Here is a 21,988-nt window from a genome sequence, read left to right on the forward strand (position 1 = left end):
CTGGGGAGGGAGACAGGCAAACATTATAAGCCAACAGAACATAACAGTTAGAGAAATTGTTCCTACGTGACCCTATTACCATTTCTCTAAGTGGTGTGAACGTACGAGGTAGTATGATGATGGGAAGAAACTGATTTTATACCATCACGATGAATTATTCTGTTTTAAGTTTTAAACTCTTGATATTATATACAAACAATGTAACAACGTTTATATAAACAATAGCCAAAGGATAGGAAATACACTTAAGTGCTTGCTGAGGAAAGGAACACTCATTTCTGAATAAAGAAAGATCTTGCTACTCAAACTTAACAATTTGACCTCTAACTGCCCAGGTTTACTGCAATATTCAGCAGCAGCAATAGCCTCAAGAACTCAGTTGGCGAAAAAATAATATGGTCCCTTTCTCCCCATACCACAACATTAAAATATGTCATTTTAATAATAATGATGTAACGGGGATTACTTCTAGTTTCTGATTCCTTAGAGCTTTTCTGTGTCTTCATTTCTCCCCTGTAACAGTGAATCAAAACTCTTAAAAAAAAAAAAAATTTAAAAAAGTCAAACAGTAAGAGTCTTAAGTACCTACTTGCCATACAGCGTCAATTTACCACATCTCAGTAATAGCTAGAGAATAGAAATTCAGAGAGTAACCAAAACACTGAGTAATTTTAAAAGAATGCAAGCAGCACCTTTTAAAGCTTAGGGACAGAAAAATCCACTCCTGCCAACCCTGTTGACGTACTATGGTTTTAATATTGCTGACAAGTGTTCAACTGTAGGTAACCAACTAGTTTATAAAGGAAAGCAGGACAGTGGGTGACACACTGACAACATGCATGTTGCTGCCCAATATATGTGACAACATAAGGAGAGTAAACAAATATTCCCACAAGCTGACTTCTGAACTGTGACTCATGTCAACTCATGCTGCACAGAAGGACTCTGACATCCAAAAGCTGAGAGAAAGAGAAGTGTTGCAATGCCTACTTTGATATCAGCATATGATAAATGCTGATGCAAATTCATAAGGGGTGGAGAAGGAATGTGTACCCCACCCTCACATTATCAACTAATTTTTAGTGCTATTCTGCCTTAAGCCTTTTTAGTAGTGCAGGAATATTCGCTTGCTAAAGATTAAGAGCCAGGTTTCCAACAGATACCAAACAATAAGCAGATTGGGGGGGGGGGGGGAAGCAATGGGGGGAGCTAAATTATATATGGTTCTGAAAATATACATTCTAATCAGGAAATATTCAAAAGAGCTTTTTACTATTTCCTGTAATCACACACTCAGTGACTTAAAGAATATACCAGAATGAACATTCCTTTTTATGGGTTGCCACTGCAAAGTAAATTTGACTTATTTGCTGCAATCACCACTCTGAATTAGTGGCTAAAGACATTTAACTCCTTTCAGGAAGCTTGCTACGTGACTTGCAATGCTTAAAGCACACAGATGCACATTCCTCATACAATGCTTGCACTAAGGTACAGACTGCCTTCACTAACTTTGCAATCAAACACAGAACATGCAAACCAGGAGCTAGTTTGCAGATGGTGAGGCTGGGTACAATACAAACAAACCCTCATATCCTGACTCATTATTTCCAAGAAATTCCAATGCATTCAAATCATTTTAACTTTCCCTTATCAATAAAAATATCTAGACTTTTGCACAATTAACCACATTTATTTTGACCACAATTAACTAATAATAACAATGCTGCATTTAGAAGAGAGAGATCCTATGTAAGCAAACAAGTCCTAGAAACAGCAGCTGAAACAGCAGCACCCAGACTTAAAATACATTGATGAAGAAATGTGGGTGTTTTGGGGTGGGCTTTTCAGGGAGGGGGCATAAATTGGTCATTGAACATGTGCTTTCTATTAAGATGTACAGTCAAGCAAAAGGTAGCTTGTTAAAATTTTTACAGGTTTTGCATGTTTCCCACTCTTTCAAAATCCCACCCAAATTATCTTCTGTCACTCAACCAAAAGGACAGCACATTACTTTTGCAGAAAGGGAATGAAATGGGATGAAGTGGGAAAATGCTTATCTGGAAATTTAGCAGCTGAGCAAAATGAAGAGGAAAAATATCTCTATACTGAAATATAAAACACATAAAGACAACATACAAGTAGAAGTAGCTTAGGTCTGACTAGATAAAGAATTGAGAGTCAATGGAGGAATAAAGAAGCATGACATGGCAAAAAGCAGAAAACTAGGAAAATTGTATCAATGATTACATGAATATAAGCAAGGTTCAAGCGTATTTATCAAGTATAGAGATAAAGAACATAGGAGCAAAACAAGAACAACCTGAATGAGAATTTTAGCTGCATACCTATAGAGCAAGGGCTGTTTCAGAGATTGCACACTACAGGCATTTGTAAGATTCTCACAGATTTAGATGGCATACCCACAGGCAGCATCCACTAAACATCCAGAGTAACACCAGGGTTACTCTGTCCATGGGCATGGAGACAAAAGGGGCTAATGTACGAGGGGAGACGATGACTCGTCATAAATGCGCAACCATCAGCCAAGCTCCTACTGTAAGGGAGAAGGTGTCAAGGGAAGCATATTTTAAGTAAAAAGGTTGACTGCTCCACTCAGAGAGCTGGCAGATGTGTGTTTGCAAGGTTACCTGTAACTAAGGTATACAGAGAAAAAAGATGGAGAACCAAGAACTCTCAAATAGCTGCAGCAGGGAATATGAAATATTCTTCTAACGCTACTATAAAGGAGTGACAAAAAAAAAGCAAGGAGGGGGCGGGGGGTGGGGGTGTGGGGAAGAAAAAGAACCAGGACACAGTCTCACATCTGTAAACGCACACTAATACAAGCAAGACAAGGATAAGTAATCATTCTTAAAGTGGCTGAGAGGTCAAGGAGAACAAGCATTAACATTGTTAATTACTGTTCAGCTAAAAAGAAAGTTAGGGAGCTTGCTGATAATCATTGCAGTAGAGTGGAAAATAGAACAGAGGAGAGAAGCTCCAAAGAGTAACTGCAATCCAAACACATGATGAAAACATTTCAATGTGAGCAGGAAGAAAATACAGGTAGGGGTTGAGAGTTACAGAGAAGAGCAAAAGCAGGATAAGGGGTGCTGGAACGATGAATAGAATGAGATGAAGTTGCTCAGGCAAACATAAAAGGGGTTACAAGCTTCAGCACGTGTGACAAACAGGGCACACAGTGTGACTGGCAGGGGCAAAAAAGGAAAAGACACTATTTTCTGCACAAGAAATTGCTGAAACTCATGGGCAACAAAAGAAGGAGAGAAGAGCCAACTGCACATACGCAAAGTCATCCAGAATTGTAGGCAATGAACTCTCAGGCATTAGCATGGAGTTGTTCAACTAGAAATAAACAAGTAATGGAAGAAACCACAAGGAAAGTAATTTTATCCAAAGTCAACCTGGATTTCTCTAGGAAGCATTGTTCATTGAAAGGATGAAAAAACATTGGCCTAAGAAAGAGGCAGGGGGACAAGACACAAAGATTTGTATGTGTACATGTATCTACTTATCTGTTTATTTAGTTGTTTGGTATTTTGTGCAGTTTTTTGCATTATTTTTTTCACCCAAGCTGTGTTGTGTGTGGTTTTTTTAAGAATCTATTTGTTTTTTTCAAAAAAACCACCTAGATGAACCTAGGCTTTTATACTGTTATCTTTCTACAGAAACTTATCTTATCTTTTCTACAGAAGTTTCACCTTTTCCTCTTTTATCATTGGTTCTATCAATCTCAAAGTCTGCTACGAAAATAGCTATCTTCCTACTCAAGTACACACCCAGTTCTTTCCCCCTCCCCATTCCACCTACACAATATATTTCATTAATGCCAAGTAAGGTGACAACTGTCACTCATATTATAAAATATTATACTTGAAAATGTATCTAAAAAGCACTACATAAGAGTTATTTATAGAAGTTTCAATTTACTGTAATGTAAGTCAACAACAGTGATTCAAATAGAGTGTGACATTTTATTGTTTAATTCCATTTACTCCTACCAAAAATAAATTCTGTAGAAGACCTTACATAAAGGGATTAATTCATTATTCCAACCCTAGAAAGTCCTCATAAAGATGTATAAATTGTAAATTTTGAGCATTTATTTGTTTGCTTTTGCAATGTATTAAAAAAAAATTACTGCCACCAAATGCAAGTTGAAGACATCATTACTATGTCAGTCCTTACAGAAGTTCATTAAATCCAAGGTAACAGTGAGAATCACTTCTCTACCTATTAAGTTAAATAATAGCATTAAAATCTTATATCCTGGTATATTTTTAGACTTTTTTTTCTTTGAAGAACGAGAAACCATATGCTGCTCAAATAATTCTTAAAAAAAGGAAAACAAATGAAGTCACACCTTTTAAATGGAAATGTGAGTCCCAGTGGCTCTGACAAAGACTGTAGGAACAATTTAATCAGAAAAATAATTCTGGAGGATAATACCTTGTGAGGTTTTCTATTAGTTTCAATGTACCAGCAACTCTGGGTGGGATTCACAATTGAATGCACACATAGATCTGAGCTTCAGAGAGTCCATGTATAGCAGAGAAGTAAGATCTCTAACTATGCTTCACCTTGTCTTAAAATAGATATTCAAAACAGGTCAGCTGAGCTGCAACTGCCTATCACTCTCTATTGAATATAAAAAGAATCTCAGGCAAATGACTCTGGTATCGACAAATACAGGGTAGAAATATCAAACATCAGTCGAGAGGTAGGCATCTCTTATAATATGCCATCTGCTCCAGGTTTTTGGAAAAGCTTGATTTTCTACTATAAAAGATGCCTTTTGTCTCCTACTACGATTAGAATACCTTTCTCCATCAACAGGAAATGCTAATATTATTTTAAACCCAAATTAATAGGACAGTATGGAAGGCCAAAGATTATGCCTTCCACCGCACCTCTCAAATCCTTCTCTCTTTCTCGCACACTTCAACTGGGAGAAGCAAAAGAAAGCTAAACCCCATAGAGTTCCATGAAACCCTATGAGACTATCATTCACCTGAAAGCCTGAGACAGGACTGACAGCACTATCCTTCCATCATGTAAAAAATAGTATTTTAGTTATAAAAAAAAAAAACCAACCAAAATAATTTTTAAAAAGCATTATGCCTTACCTACTGGAGAGATTTTTCCCTATCAGACATTAAACCCTGCTTTCTCTTAGGGAAGAACTTCCCAAATACTTCAAGCAGCCAGCCAGCACATACTCTAGATCTCAGCTCATGGAAGAAGTATGCTGGGCGGGGGCTCAGCACTTACAAGAAAACTTGTAAGCCCAGAATCAGACCAACCACTGCAGTGCTCCTGGGGCCCTGATCCCATAAGGTACTTAAATGCTTGCCCAACACCTGTTGCTTACTCCATTACCATGGAACTCCCATAGTTTCTCCAACTGATGAGCAGATCAGCTCTTAGCTCAGACATTCAGACATGCCACACTTCCATGTAATGACACTTTGACCAGATAGACAGAGGACCATAAAAAAGAACAATAAAAAGAAGGCTATCTATATTTAACCCGGGGGGGGGGGGGGGGGGGGGGAAATCAGCTACAGCTTTTAATGACAGTACAACTGTTCTATGTCATAAGCCTCTAAAACCAGGCCAACTCAGCCTGTTACATCATGCAGATTAATCAGATGCTACAGTATTTACTAGGGTTAAACCTAGAGGATAAAGGTTACATAATGGATTCAATCCAACTTAAAGTGGTCAGGTCTTTCAAATAAATATGCACCTTTCCTCTTTGAACACCTAGACAGGAATAATCAATTAAACATAAGAGAAGTTCAAGTTTAACAAGCTTCTGAAATTGTAAACAGTTCCAAAATCTAGTACAGAGAAACAAATGGAGGCACACATCACTCAAAAGACCATAAAAACCCATTCAAATTTTGTCACACATATCTTCACTCTTCATGTCCCCTCTGATATTGTTATCAAAGCACTATGAACTATCTTTATATACTACATTCATATAACATCCCCTGGGCCTACACTCCTTACTCCTTTCTGTTCTTTGCTTCACTATGATCTTGGACTTGCCTTGTTTAGCCAAGCTCTCCAACCAGAACAAAATCCATATACAACTACTGCTTTTCCAAAGGCTGCATTTTGTTTTAGAGGTTACCACTGAGTGCCATCGATGAGGAATCTTGATTTTTCCACTCTGCAGAGAGTACAGTTTTAGACTTTCCTTATCCTTCCTTGTGTGCCTTCTATCAGAAGTCTGATGAAAACCTTCAGTGTTCTAATAAAGAAATAACAGCCCAAGCAAACATTAGAAAAATCGCAAGAGGCTCAGAAGATAATGCTCGCCAGAGTTTGTAATTTTTCCAGTTCAAAAACTTAACCTGCTCACTTCTATGAAGGTACAGTTTTAAATGTCTTTCACAGACAAATAACCAGAGAGAAGACATGTACTGCCTATTAACACATTAAAAACATATGTATTACAGCATACTGGTAATGCAGAAAAAACAGACTTAAAACTCAAACCAATACAGAATCTTACAATGAGTGTATTTAAATTCAGCTCATATATTATACATACAGTTAGCATTTCAAATATTTCTCCCCCTGCCCCAAGACTGCTCATACAGTGCATATGCTCCTCTGCCACTCCCTTTGAAAAAGAGAAAGCTATACAGCAGAGACTCTTGTAGCATGCTTACAAGAGATGTTGAGGTGCAACAGAGATGCGGGCATCTCCGCTACACCAGGGTGCTGCGTTTTTCAAGGTATTTCATTTTAAAAACCATTGAATAACGATGCTCCAGTCTTACAAGCTCCAAATTCTGCAACAAGAGACTAGAAAGAAATATTTACCATCTGTGCATTCTTCATAATACCAGTCCAGTTCATAATAATCTGCTTCAATAAATTTCTGCATAGTCAGTATCCTTCAGCAACATAAACGAGATTTCACTTCGCTGCTAAGGTCAAGTGAAATGCGGCCATGCCTTCCTGCCTTTGCAAAATAGCATAGCACAAGGAAGCTCACAGCAAGCTGAAAATGAGCTGCACATCTTCAATGAGGCTGCAACTAAAATAAAAGGGGGGGTGTGGAGGGTGTATTTGGAAAAAACAAAAATAAAATAGAAAAGAGAAAAAGGATGCAGAAGGGAGAAGCAGATGCCCTGACAGCTCCTCTAATAAAGAAGCTCTGCACAGGAGCCTTGGATGGGTGTTAACAAAATCATCCTATCAAAAGGCTGATGCGCTGACGTGGGGGACACACACCACCGCCTGGCTAACTCATTCCTTTCCTCCCTAGTCCCCACATCTCTTTCAATCTAACATGTTGCTATGGAGATGAGCTGGCTCCAAAAGTGATGCAGAGATGAAGAAAATGCATTTTGTCGTTTCTGGCTTTACAGACTAGAAGTACCCCTCCATACTGGAAACAAATCCTTGCTCAGAAAGATGATACAACTCTCTGCTGACTGCTCACGGAACAACAGCATCGTGCCATTGCAATTCACTGGGTACATGCAGTACATTAATAATGAAAATCTAGTCCATTACTCCTCTCCTCCACACAGTTTGATAAAAGCCTGCCTTCCCCATGGAAAATTAAACTACATTACTGCTTTGTTACGCTATTCTGGGCTGATATAATAGAATCCATTATGCATCCTGTTATTGTAAAAGTGGCAAACAAAAAATGAAAGAATCAGAAAAATCAGGACAGCAATTCATTTCTCCTTGCAATAAAGCTAATCTGCTTCTACTTTTTGTCCTCTCCATGAACCACTGACACTTCCCCCCCCCCCCCCCGCCCCAACCATCTAAGCTTCACAGCCAAAATCAAGGGGTTAGGACAAACTTTCACTACTGTATTCCTAAAAATGCTGAAGGTCGTCACACAGAATAGCTTAATGTTTGCATTCAATGTTTTGGAAATGAAAGAAAAGACTTCACTTTTGCAGTGCCCAATAAAATTGTATTTAATCTACTAGAAGAGAATCTGTCTGATGGCATTAAATCACCATCATCAAACACAGCAATTCAAAAAGCATGTCTGAATCTGTACAGGTACAGTTACTAAAGGGATTGACATCCATTTTGTTTATAACCTCCACATATTCTTCACCCCTTTCTCTCCCTTTTTTTAGGAAACTATTTCTTTGCAAACACCAGTAGAAGCATTGGGATAGATTAAGTTGCAACATATGTTAATAATACAAGGTAGGAGGCCATAGGTTTGATGCAGGAGACGAGTGTCTATCCAAAGACTCCATCTACAAGAACAGCCATAAGCAGGTAAGGGAGAACTAGCCAATACTTCCCTCATCTGCCCTCCCAACCTCCCATTTTTTCCAGCTTTGGAGACAGCCCGAGACAGATACAGTTTCAACTTTTAGCAATTCTCAAAGGACTTTCCCTGTCTATTCTTGAGCCCGTGTACATTTTTTAGCACTTCCAACATCCTCTTGCAAGGAGTTCCACACATCTACTATTTATGATGTAAGAAACCCTCACCTTTTGCTTTGCAACTCACTTTTACTAACTTAATTCTTCCAGCTCTGGAAATCTGAACACTTAATTCATCTCTCCTTTCCAATCACTCATGATTTTGCAGATTTCTATTAAGCTCACCATCACTCATGTCTTTTCTAGGTTGTTACCACTTACTCTACTCCCTGACTGGTACCACTTTGCTCTACTGGAACAGAAATAGGTAAGGTACAGTCAAGCTACGCAGAGGAAAATACATCAGTTTCATGACCACATCAGTATTTCAGCTTTACTGGTAAAAAAATTTATCACTGCAGTTAACTTTGAGGTTGGGAATTGCCACATCCCTTTCATATATTGATAGCTGAAGCACAGATTAGCAGATCTGTTCACGCGTGCGCCACATGTTTGTCAGTGGCAACTGCCTATGTTCGCTCAACTCCAAAGTTCCAGACCATATGCACAAGATTCCTCTCTACTCAGCACTGGTGAGGCCACGCTTGGGGTACTGGGTCCAGTTCTGGGCTCCCCAGTACAATAGAGAGATGGACATACTGGAGGGAGTCCAGCGAAGGGCCGCTAAGACTGCTGAGGGACCAGAGCATCTCTCCTATGAGGAAAGGCTGAGAGAGCTGGGATGGTTCAGCCTGGAGAAAGAAGAGAAGGCTCAGGGGGAATCTTATCAATTTTATATAAATATCTGAAGGGAGGGCACACAGAGGACAGAGCCAGGGTCTTTCCAGTGGTGCCCAGTGACAGGACCAGAAGCGAGGGGCACAGACTGAAACACAGGAGGTTCACCCTGAACATAAGAATTTTTTTTTTTAATGTGAGGGCGACTGAGCACTGACACAGCCTGCTTCAGGGGACCCTGCTTGAGCAGGAAGGTTGGACCAGACAACTTGCAGAAGTCCCTTTCAACCTCAACCATTCTGCTATTCTGTGATTTTGTAGTTCAAGGGCCTCCACCCATTTACTTCATTTGTTTAATTGTCACACACTAAGATTCTTTGAACTTCTTTCATTATACAAAGTACCTATTTTTAACTTGCTAGACAGTAGGAACAATGGCACATGATTTCAAACCACTGTGAACTTTAAAGATTCACAGAGACTGAAGTGCTACAGCTCTTCCACAAATGCAGTTCACCCTTGCCCCTATGAGATGTTCTTGGCTGGGCAGCAAACTGCAGCCCATGCATCTAAACCACTGGTTTTGTTCAACTTTACTCATATGTGCCCATCTTCTCTCCTCCCCAAGCCAGTATTAGTCACCTGGGGCCAAGGCCTGCAGCTCTCCTGAAGTCAGTCTCCAGATGAGGAGATCCAATGTTTGTACTTCAGTGATTGCTGGTAGACAACTGAGTTGGTGTAACACCCAAGTAAAGTAAGTCAACCTGCCCCAGGCTGGAAGCGCTGCCATTCTTGGAAGGCTAACTCAAAGCAAAGAAGCACACCCTTAATCAAGGCACCACCACATTTACTGGCACTCCCCCTCCCCCCCCCCACCATTTATAGGATACCAAAATGCAAAGTCAACAAGAAATGAATGGCCTGCACCTGAGTTTTGGCTGCCAGAATGAAGGCTGTTGTCTTCAGCTTCTGCCCCTCCGTACCCACCACAGGCCAGGAAAACTTCATGCCCTATTAGCTTCTAGCCTTATACATGAAAAGCACAAAAATCATTCTTATTTCCTTCCTCGCAGAGGGGACAGAGGCTATCCCAGCCATTGCTTTTGCATCAAGCTAACCTTAGCCCTCTTGAAACCATGAGGCACACTGAGATAACAAGGGTCTGTAAAACAAAACTTTCACTTTGACAGAAATAGCGTTATTTTGGGCTTCATTTAGCTGATTAGATTTTTGTTATGCTCAATACTGACGTGAAAGCAATACAATAAGTGTACATGAACTTCAGGTCAGGAAATCACAAAGGATTACATAAAAGCCACTAAAAACATTTGGACATGCAAAGGTCATACAACTTTGAAAAAAAAATTCGTATTTTGAACAGTGCAAGCATTTTTGCCAAATGTGATCATTCTGCCCTCACACTGTGCCATCTTGAAACAGAGGAATGTGACAAGGCACTCCAGCCCTAGCTCAGTCTTGCAGAATTTCAGTTATGCGTACTCACAAGGCAAGAACTGCACATGCTATTAAATGCAATTAAGGCTACACTGTTAAAATACTGTCAGAGAAAAATAAAGGTTCCTATGGCAACATTAACTCAATTGCTCTGCATATAAGCTATTTGTTCCACTTGTATTATTTCAATACAATAATTTCAGTCTGGTAATGCTATTAAACAAGCACTTAAAAATATAAAAAATGAACATTGGCTACCAGCTTAAATTGCTGCAGGGACTCTCTCCTTTTTACTTCCTGACACTTTAAACAAATGAAATCTTCAACATGCTAGAATTTTCTTCTATCTCCCCGCACACACCCCCCCCCCCTTCAATGAGACAGGATAAAAATAGTTCAAGGTGGGGTTTTGGGCTTTTTGTTTGTTTGTTTTTCTACAGATCTGATTTGAAACATATCGGTGTAATCCAGAAAGGCATTATTTTCCTGTAGAGAAAATCACCTGTGTGGTGAAATGATTTCAGAACTCTTCAAGAGACTTGGAAATATGGGATAAGCATATGATCTTCCCAGCATGAAGACAGAAACCCTGGACAGACAGAATGGTACATATCCAGGTATCCACATGCAAGCATCCCTTCAGTTGAGAAATTGAGAAATTGTAGCTCTATAAAGCAGGAGCTGGAAGGGTTGTCAAGCTGAACATGAAAGTCTGAACAGGCCAACAAAGCAGCTACATGATTGCAGAACCACTTTCAACTTCTGCAGCTGTACTTTTCCTTCCTACAGCTGTATATCGGACTCATCTGATGCAAAACTTACCAGAACGGTACATCTTTGTGGTGGACTGCTGCTACAAACGTTGAACCACTGTGTATTCAAATCTCCGTATTACAGCACTACGTTTGGCTGGGGTTATTACTGTGTTACTTGCCTAAAAGTTCATGTAAAACTTGAGATTAAGAAAGGTTTCATGTAATAGATCTGTGACTATAAGGGACTTGCTGCTTTTTCCTATTCCAAAGCTAAATACAGTTATTCACATTCATTCGGCATTCCCTTCCAGCTGCTAGATTTTGTTCAGTTTTTCTATGTTTAGTTTTAAAATAAACTAAAAAAACATTTTTATTTGTTCTCCACAGAACAAAATATACACACTGATAAAGAATTCTGGCTCAACTGTGACCAGCTAGACTGAGCACTCCTTAAGTTTGCTGTTACAAAGGGGTTTTATTAGGCAGAAAAGTTGGATAGAAAAGCTCACGAGTCCTCTCCTCCTTCCTTTTTGCTGGAACAAATCCATGCTGTAGGTCAACACTAAACTGTTCTGCCTAAATTAGCCAGGTTATAAAAAAATCACACAAACCCTTTTCCTTGTTTGAAGAGAATTTTTGACAAAGATAATTTCAACTACCCCATTTATAAACATGCCCTCTTAAGAAAGTTGTAGCAGCCCACTCAAGGATGCAGTGAACTATGTTGCTAGGGTGCAGAGCAGCAGCAAGTCATCTCTGCTGGCAAATAAAGTATTCAAAGAGTGTCATTACATAGTATGTCACTATAAATCCTGTGTTCCCATGCTTAGTCATTCTCAGCTTTCTTCTCCAAAACTTTTCCAATTCCAGGAGGATCCTCTGAAACTGAACACTGGAACTGGATGGAGTATTTCCATGGAAGCTGGAACAGTGTATTACCTCCCATTTGGTTAACTCTGGGTCACATTGCTTCTCTTGGCTACAGCATCACATCAGGATGTTCAGATAATTAAAAACCATATCCTTTCATTATTTTCTACAGTTTCCAACACAGTTGCCACCACTCAGGATAAAGTTGCCCATCCCATCATATGGAGTCCTTTTTATCAGAGGAGCAGCTGTACAGTCCACCACTATGCAATGCATATTGTTAATAGTCAGGCATTACCACAATACTTACTTTGCAAACTGACATTTTTAAACTGCCTTTAAAAAACCCAAAGTTATTAAAAAGGAAATCAAGCATATTTAAAAGTCCACCTGATTTTCAAGGACAGGCTGGTGTACTGTTATTTCTAAACTGAGATCTCATGTACTGAAGAGTTACTGGTGTTTCACCTTCTATAAGAACACTGAACAGGAGTCATCCTGTGACCGCACATTTAGTAAGAGCAAACAACTCTGCAACTTAGGACAGAGATCTCTTCCAGTGTAGTATTTTGCTTAGCAAGAAGTCACTGTGGCATGCTTAACCTGAAAAGAGTGGAACCAGAGCAGTGAAAGCATTGTATCAGCAACTTTCAGAATTGGTATTTAGAAAAATGGGTGTTTCAGATTTGATTGACTCTCCTTTGTCAAAATGGGATTAGTATCCAAGGCTTCAAAATGGTAGATACTTCCTACAGATGGGACAGAGCTGGTCCCTTCTGAACATCATAAGGGCACACTGACCTCACCTACACAAGATTCTTCCGATGCAAAGAGTCGTCTAACTGTTCTCCATCTGTAACAAAATGATTTAACGTGAGACAGGGGCAGACAGATGAAATTAAATTACTTAAGGACAAAACCTATTTGAGAGCATTACTTCTCCCTTCCCCCAAATTATTACTGGAGAGTGCTACATCTGCATTTGTATAACATCAAAATTGATGTGGTCTTCAGCGACCTACCTGCAAAACCAGCTGCACAGTTTAATTAAGGTATCACTGGGCAAACTCAAATACTGTAAATGAGACCATGATAGCAAGAGCCAGACATTTAAGACAATATACCCCTATCCAGCATAAAGAAATGAAGAAGAGTAAAGCTTTAAAGAATCAGATTTTTAAACTGTTCACCATCTAGAAATAATGTAAACTACAGTCTCTATTTTTTTGTGGTTATATTTCTCCTGGAGACAGCAAAAACATTTGTAAAATTAAGTTGAGCTTAACATCATGCTTCATTTGATAGACAAAAATATTACAGTAGCATGACCTATTTTTCTAACAAGGAAGGAAAAAAACCCACTGACGGTTATGATTGCAGCTTCCTAGGAGAGGAAAGGAATGCAAGTTGCATTACACTGAAGGAATATAGAATCAGGGAGCCCAGAACTGGACCCAGCACTCCAGGTGTGGCCTCACCAGTGCCAAGTAGAGAGGAAGGATCACCTCCCTCAACCTGCTGGCAGCACTCTTCCTAATACAGCCCAGGACACCATTAGCCTTCTTTGCAGCAGGGGCACATTGCTGGCTCATGTTCAACTTGGTGTCCACCAGGACCCCCCAGGTCATTTTCTGCAAGGCTGCCTTCCAGCCAGGCAGACCCCAGCATGTACTGGTGCATGGGGTTGTTCCTCTCCAGATGCAGGACTTTGCACTTCCCTCTGTTGAATTGCACAAGGCTCTTCTTGACTCACCTCTCCAGCCTGTCAAGGTCCCTCCGAACGGGAGCACAATCCTCTGGTATCCCAGCCACTCCTCCTGGAACCCATCTATGTCTCTCATCCTCCCTGACGCTGCGTAGCCTGCTGATGTCCTCTCTTAACTTCTCCACTTGGTGACAGCTCTTCAACAGCAGCATAAAAAAAGGCCACCTCTCCCTGCCTCAGGGAGAGGCCCTAGTCACTCCCAGCAGCCTGGGACTTGCAGGGCTGCATCCACCATCTGAAGTTCTGTCTGCGTTAAAGTCTCTGCCCCGGCAAGGACAGGTGCTCCAAAACCTGGGGAATGCACCCTGTGGCACATCACCACCATATCTGATGATTTAGTCTGTCCTGAACTCAGATGAGGACCCCTTCTTTGCACCCTTCCAAACAAACTGCTACATCTGTCAGCTGTCTCTGGGAGCTGTGCTCCAGACTGGCTCTTACGCAGGGCTCTCCCAAGCACCAGCTAAAAAGGTGCTTGACCATCCCTAATCAGCAGCAGCTGCAACGAAGGCTCCGAGCACCCTTGGATCAAGGGCAGCTGACAGCTGCTCAGAAGCCACTACAGCTTCCTGAGGCCCACACCCCTGTGGCCCCCGTTACCTGGCAGCAGCAGGCACCCTCAAGTTTCTCAGAAGGTTCCCAGGAGTCCCCAGATGATCCTGGGCCCTGTCCCATAAGCTGCCAAGGCAGAACCCGGACTCTTGGGCAAACCACTGTGCCTGTTCGCTGCCTCTGGTAGCTGCGCTCCGAGAGCTGTGCTCTAGGCTTGGCTCTTACATAGACCTCTCCCTAGCCATCAGCTAAAAGTGTGCTTGACTTTCCCTGATCTGGGGGCAGGGAGATGGAATGTCGCTTTGCTGTATCATACGTTCATGCAGCACATTTTAGACTGGCTTAAAAGGTACTCTGCCTCAAGAGTTTAGTGAGACCGGTGAGGTGACATTTGATTTATTTGATTATGTTTTAGGATCAGATCAGTTTTGTTGATTTGGTAGGGACTGGCTGAGTCTTCCATCTGAAGCATATGAAGAAAATAATGACAAAGATGTGCTTTGGACTTTCAGAATGTAAAAGACCAGATGCAGCCCTAATAGACTATTCAGTTCCTCCCCAAAGGTGAAGACTCCATTTCCGAATTGCCAACTAAATTTTAAGAACTAATTCTCTGCATCACCTATCGTGGGTTATAGCTTAAGTCCCCCCCAAAAGTTGCAAAAAAATTTAAATGCTTGGATATTTAAACATTCATCTTTCTACCAATATCTTTAAAAATTAATTAAAAAGGAGGGCTAAGTAGCCTTGTGCCATGCTCTTGAGTGACACTGCCCATCAGATTCTGTGACTGCCAGCCTTTGTGGTTGGGGATCGGACTGAGGATCTCAAAAACTAAAAGCCACAGGAAGGCAGAAAACTCTGCTCTAACAAGCCACAGCAGTATAGATAAGGGTAATTTTTGACTCTTATCCTGTATGGATCAACACAAAAGGAAACTCATCCCATTGCCACCAGCAGGTTATAAACCAGCATCAATCTCAGCATGTAGTCCAAAAACGGCAAGGATATTTTTCCTAAGTCACTCAGAAATTAAATGCCCTTCTTGCTTAACTGCTCAGATTTCAAACCTCACATGTTCATACAGAACAGTTACAATGACAACATTCAGTGTGCAAGCCTTATGAAGCTTAACAGAATACTATTAAAAGTTAAAAGCTAGATTTTAAAATACAAGCATATCTCTTATTGTCAAGTCATCTGAATTCCGATCAAAATCAGTGAGTTCTATAAAAGTAATCCCATAGGAATGAAATAGCCAACTGCAATCAGTATTTTGCCTAAAAGTTTTGATGTAGGTTGTAGAGGGAGATTTAAGACAAAGGATCCAAACACTCCCTTGGCACATAGTTTTCTTTCCCACTACAGAGAAATCAACTCAATTTACACTAGCCAAGACCAGCACTCCTGTTGATATATCTTGTGATGCACATCCTGCATTCTATTAAAAGGAGTTTAGGCAGTATAACACCTTGCTGGAAATTGCAGAACATTACTAGCCTCAACATGATAAGGCTGCCATGTTTCAGAGACATTTTTACTTAAATAAAGTTTGCCTTCCACAGTGAAAAGAGTATGGAGGTACCCAAGATTCTAGTAATAATGATAGAACGGTCCTCATTACTGCAAAATACCAAGAAAGCAATAATCAAAGTTTTTTTCAGAAATCAATGCTTTGCGATTGTAAAGATTAAAATACCACCCAAGTACCACAAAGAATTTAAGAAATTTGAAGGTGGCATTGAAGAAGTGATTTTAGCTCATTTTATAGGTCTGTAGCATTATTATCCTTGATTCATCTTGTATTACAACTTACACAACATCTAGATAAGCCTAAAAGAACAGAACTAATAAGCAAAACCATAATTCATTTGAATACTAGAAAAAACTAGTTTGTAAATTTGGTTTACTGACAGAGAACAGAGAGGTGCTCAGCAGAGAACCTAGGTTTTCTGTGATTACTGAAATCACCATATGCATACACACATCCACAGCCCTCAAAAATCTCATTGCTTTTTTTATTTTAATAGGTCATATCTTGACTCAGTTGTAACCACTACACACAGTTAGAAGATTAAGAAGAACAAGTTCAGTAGACTGGAGAACCAGAAAAGAGTCAGTATTAAATGCATATCACTGGCATATAGCACTCGGCCATCCAAGAAAGGAGTGTAGCATAAATACTTGCCCTGTATAGACTTTTATATGACAAGTCTTGCTAGTCTGGAGCTCAGTAATCAAACTAGTTTAATTTATAGTTTCTCATTATACACAGGCTGCAGAAGGTATTTCATTTTACTGAAAACCTTTCCAGACCACAGTGGCTTCCCTACTCTGTCTTTGCATTGAAGCTCTCTCGTAGTCCATCCACCCTTGTGCTTACCTTTTAGTACGTGTTCAATGCTTGTTTTCATATTTTAAGAAGAAATAATAGAATACAAGAACAGATGGCACTTTGTGAATAATAAGTTACTTTTAAGAGCAGTTGTACTCCATGCATCCTTTACAGTAGGGTCTAATATGTCATTATGCTCTATTAAAGATGGATGTACAAACCCAAGGAGACTTAAAGAAGCAATCAACAAAAATCAGGAACTGAAATGGAGGTGTCCATTAAGACAGTGGCCCTATTAAAAGCATTTACACCCTTTTCATTTTGCAACCCAGAAAAGATAATTTCTCTTTTCACTCAAAAATGATTCACTGTTTTCCTAAATGCAAGTGTTCCCTTGTGATACGCTTCTTATGGCAAAAAGGAAACCCAGCCCTCTCTGTCCCCTGAAACAGTACCTGTTCAGTCACAGTAAAACAAGTGTGCATGACCATTAACAGCTACTAATCTACTTTTTAACTGAATGAAAATGCATCTGTATACTTTACAAGCTTGGTAATACACCAGTCCAAACACCCATCAGCTCTTCAGACAACTCAATCATTTCAGTGCTTCTACTTTAAAGGACAGCAATACAGCTGCCAGTTACCACATATGCTGAATCACTCCTGGAAGTAATATTTCTCATGGATACTCTCCTGGGAACAAACACAGATACACTCAAACTACAGAATACTGTCACTACAAGTGATTTATATTCTTTCACAGATAAAGGTCTTTGGAGACACCTGAATCTATCCAACCAACCACACAGCCTCTCTTATTAAATATAAATGTATTATTCAGAAACTAAAAATCACAGACAAATAGGTACGCAGTATCACAAGATCCCTATTAACAAGCCTGTTTTATAGAAAAGGAGAATACTAGATGGATGATGAGAACAAATTATAAAAAGTGCAATGGGTATATGTGAACATGTAAGTGCATGTATCTAATACAGAAATCATGTACTATAATTCATCTACAAATGACATTTTAAACAGCAAATAAATTCTTTGGAAGTACAGTTCTCAGAAAGAGATAGTCCATGCAGAATTACAGCACTGTTTTCTGAGTGCAGCTTCAAATTTTGGTTTGGGGTTGCAAATCAATTAGAGCTTTTTTACATAACCTTTTTGACAAATGAGTTTTCTCCCTTTCATGTTGCCATTCTAAAGCAGGAACAAATGAAGATGATAGTACAGTTTAAAAGGTATTTATTTTCAGAATCAGTTTACTTACTAGGCTTAAGATGGCCACATTTTTTTAATCAACTTCAGAGCCCTTTACAAGACTTAACCAAATATACATTTGAGGAATTATTTTCCTTTTGAGTAGAGATTTAAAATTTGGTCACTATATTTTAAAGTTCTCTCAAAAGCATAACTACAAATCCAACTGTACATTGATACACACATACTATATATATTTATTATATATACATATATACACACACTTTTTTTTAATATATACAGATATATATTTGGAACATCCCACTTTCCTACTTCTGTGGGCCTCGAAGTATTTTTGAGTAATCCAGTACTGAGGTTCAAAGGTTCAGACAACTATCTTGTTCAAAACTTACAAAATGAGTTGGGACAGAGCTGGAGATATGGCTCACAATCAAGACAGAGGTTCAAGAGTCACCGAGTATGGTAACTGGCCACAAACGTGTTAAAAACCTACAGCAGAAAGAAGGGAAAAAGCTGCTCTCAACTACCACCCCCCAAAATCAACCTCCACTACCCTTGGATTGGGGCATGGGAGTGCAATTATAACCAGTGGAAAAACAGAAGTATTCCCCTTCCCTAATTCCCGTTGCTCACAGTAGGTACCCAAACATCATTAAAACAATGTGTTACAGTGCAAGACTGTCACTATTGGGTTACCATTCAGACTATTTCCAACCTAAGTAGCTACACTTCAACTGCTGTGGTGTGAGGTTGTAAAATGTTGCTCTTCCTGAGAAGCTCTCTCCCTAAACAACAGGAAGCCTTACAAAAGACATGGTATTTACATATACTGACAATACAGAATATTTACATATATTAAAACATGCACAAACATCCCCCTTGCTGTCCAGTATTTCTCAGTCTGTGAACCTTTCCTTGATAAAGCCACAACATATCCCTCCCTCTCTGACTTAAGTATTCATATTGCATCCTGGTTTCAAAGCTGATCGACACTAAACACCAGGAACCATAAGCAATCAAAAGACTTAATTTCACACCTAAAAATATTCTGCACTAGCTCAAGTTTCAATATCAATTTTATTTTAGTTATCTTTGAGTGTCTCTAAGAAGCCTGAAGAAGGTATAGCAACAATCTGTATGTATAGTGCATTTTAATTCTGATAAAAGTATTTATTTTGCAGCAAATCCTTTTGTGTTGCAGCATAATCAAGGAATTCTTTCTTCAGTTAAGGAAAACTTTGACAGATTATGAAATTTCTTTTTTGTTATTTAAGTTTAACTACATCTGTAGAATTCTTAGACCACAAGGATACTGTTTGGAAAATAGTGTAAATTCCCAAGATAATACTAAAACTTTCCAATAGACAAGTTACAGTATTTGCTCACCCCTTCATCAAGGTTTTTAAAACATACTAAATAGGTACAGAAGGAGTGCCTTAATTGCAGCACTGAAAATGAATCATTGTGCAAGCAGCCACACCCTGGAAAACACTCTCCAAAGCAATGACGGTACAATTCACGGGACTTTTCTGCCAACCTACTTAAAATAATGTTTTTATTTTGATAGTTAATTTTTCCATAAACCAATGTTTACAATCAATGACATAATTTCCAAACATGCCAAAGTTTTATGATCTTGCACTCTCATATACAGATGCATTAGGTGACTTGTTCACAATAACTGAACAAGGGTAAAGTCAGAGATCTCAGTTTCCAGGGTATCAGTTTAAGGCTCAACCCAAATCTGCTTAAACTTCTTAAACTACTATTTATACACAAGTGTCTGCATATAAGCAGTAAGGAATAAACTTTTCTTTATGGAAGCTGTCCTTGCTCAGTTCCTATTCTTTAAGCAGTTATTTCCCAATGAAAGCAGAAAACATATGTTGTGGCAGAAATTACACTCAAAATTTTTTCATTCAAGCCAGTTGATTGGATGAAATGTTCAATCACAGCAACATGGTAAAGTTGCAGTCATTATGCTTGTAAGCTAAAAGCTGGATAACATTTTTTAAGTGCTCACAGTTCCAGGTAGCTACTGCTATCTGATTCCTCTGTTGTACGTAGCTTCATTTTGTATCCATCCCCAACAGTCATGCACCATTGCAAGTGACACGCCCCACCAGCATCTCAGTTGGAAGAGTTAGGATGCTTCCATGTGGATTTCTGACTTCCTTGCCCCACTAGCAAAACATCTTTCCCATGGCTATTGCAACAGTCCATCTGCACAGACAATCTTATCTGTGAGACAGGACTAATCTGGTTACTGAAGACTTTGGAAACCTGACATTTCAAAACATTTCTTTAAGCCAACTTCTGCCATTATTATAACAGCACTAATGGACTGATACAAAACAAGGAGTTGTAGTACAACTGATTCCACAGATCCACTTCAGCCTGCCTCCCCCGCTTCCCACTATGTATCTACTACTATAATCTATGTAAATCCACTACTATGTAAGTCTAACTACTGTAGCTTTAGCATATAACCTATTGGCTTGCTGCTCTGCAGACTATTTTAACATGCAACACATTCAGAAGAGCAACAAAATTGCATCTTCACGTGAAACCAGGGAGGGGGAAAAAAAAGGAAGACTCATTTGATCATAAACTACTCGATAAATCTGCAAGTAGAGGATGAATCACGGAAATCTTCTCTAATTGCACAGCTAAGTTAATACCCACAAGTGGAAGGACCCAGGAGAGACAAGAATCCATTCACCATGATAAAAGCATCTACAGGCTCAAACAAAAGAATGAAAAAACGAGAAGGTCACAACCCTACACACTTTCCCTCCAGGCACAAAAGGTACCTTTTTGTCCAATAGTATGAATACGAACAAACGAAAGAATCAAGGGACAAACCATCTCAACCAAATGCTCAGAGTTAGGTTCTTCACAAGTACTTCCTAGAAGCTTAGGCTGCAGAAAAATGATCTGGTGTCACGCTGTTATGCTGGCACACAGTGCCATCAGACAACAGTGCAATGTGTCAGAGAACATGTTCAAAAAAAGCAAATATGGAAACAGGTCTAAGTTTTCTACGTTGTATAGCTACAGAAGTTTCAGTCTCTTGCCAGACAGATCACAAGCAAAAAGTAATATCTCAGTTTCACCAATATTTGATGATGTGGAGAGGCGCACGCACGAATTACAAATGCAACTGCTGTTCTTGATTAAATGTTTCCTTTGTTTTCTATCTACCACAAACTTGAAGACCACAGCAATAAATCACAAACAGTTCTCTTACTTTCCACAGTTGTAACAGAATTGCACAGATACTTCAGAGAAGGTAACAAAAATAGCACTATGTTATTTGTTCCTCAGTACAATTTCTGGATTTTTGACTTACGAAAGTATTTCAAGGTCTCTTCTATTTGCTCAGTTGTTAAGTCAATATTAGCATCCGGGGAAATGAGAGGTGTATGAAGCCAGTCGTCGTGGTCATAACCATAGATTGTATCTGCTCTTAGCTTATAATGAGGCAGCTGCTCTTCCAGTAGACTGATGATTTCAACTTCAGGAAGATTGGTACTATTGCACACATCTGGAAAGAGAAAAAGGACAATCTCTGTTAGTTACTTTAAATTGAGCACTATACATAAAAGCTAGCAAAGATGTCAGTTTGTTTTGCTATCAGCAAGATTTTTCTGCATGTAAAGAACAGTTAGATACTAACCAGTTTAGAAGATGCAACTAGCACAAATTATCCCCAAATACAAAATACAAGGGCACACTCTTAGGGACAAAAAGTCCAATCTCTAGAACCAGTGACTCATCTATTGAAGAATAAGGTGGGGGTGGGAGGAATAGAGTGCAAGTGAGCATTGACCAAGACAGGGTAGTTACAACCTGGGTATGGAGGAAGCATTAGTGCAAATAGGAATTGACATTT

General features: G+C 39.4%; 1 protein-coding gene across 11 annotated transcripts in view; it reads right to left on the reverse strand.

The window, feature by feature from the left end:
• TRAK1 (trafficking kinesin protein 1) overlaps window positions 1-21,988 on the reverse strand; it is a 138,883-nt gene that overhangs the window by 51,361 nt on the left and 65,534 nt on the right. For 7 of the 11 annotated variants that reach the window (XR_008236262.1, XM_052794290.1, XM_052794266.1 and 4 more), the window contains exon 3: window positions 21,446-21,640. Coding sequence is in view for 8 of the 11 variants with exons in the window: in XM_052794266.1 (XP_052650226.1) it covers window positions 21,446-21,640 (195 nt within the window). In the remaining 3 variants the exon portion in view is untranslated. Of the gene's footprint in view, window positions 1-5,150; window positions 5,282-6,081; window positions 6,287-6,864; window positions 7,210-21,445; window positions 21,641-21,988 lie in introns of those variants that run through there. The other 4 variants (XM_052794332.1, XM_052794308.1, XM_052794282.1 and 1 more) reach the window with 3 other exon arrangements.

The sequence above is a fragment of the Harpia harpyja genome, chromosome 1 (genome assembly GCF_026419915.1).
Source record: "Harpia harpyja isolate bHarHar1 chromosome 1, bHarHar1 primary haplotype, whole genome shotgun sequence".
NCBI classification, from domain to species: domain Eukaryota; kingdom Metazoa; phylum Chordata; class Aves; order Accipitriformes; family Accipitridae; genus Harpia; species Harpia harpyja.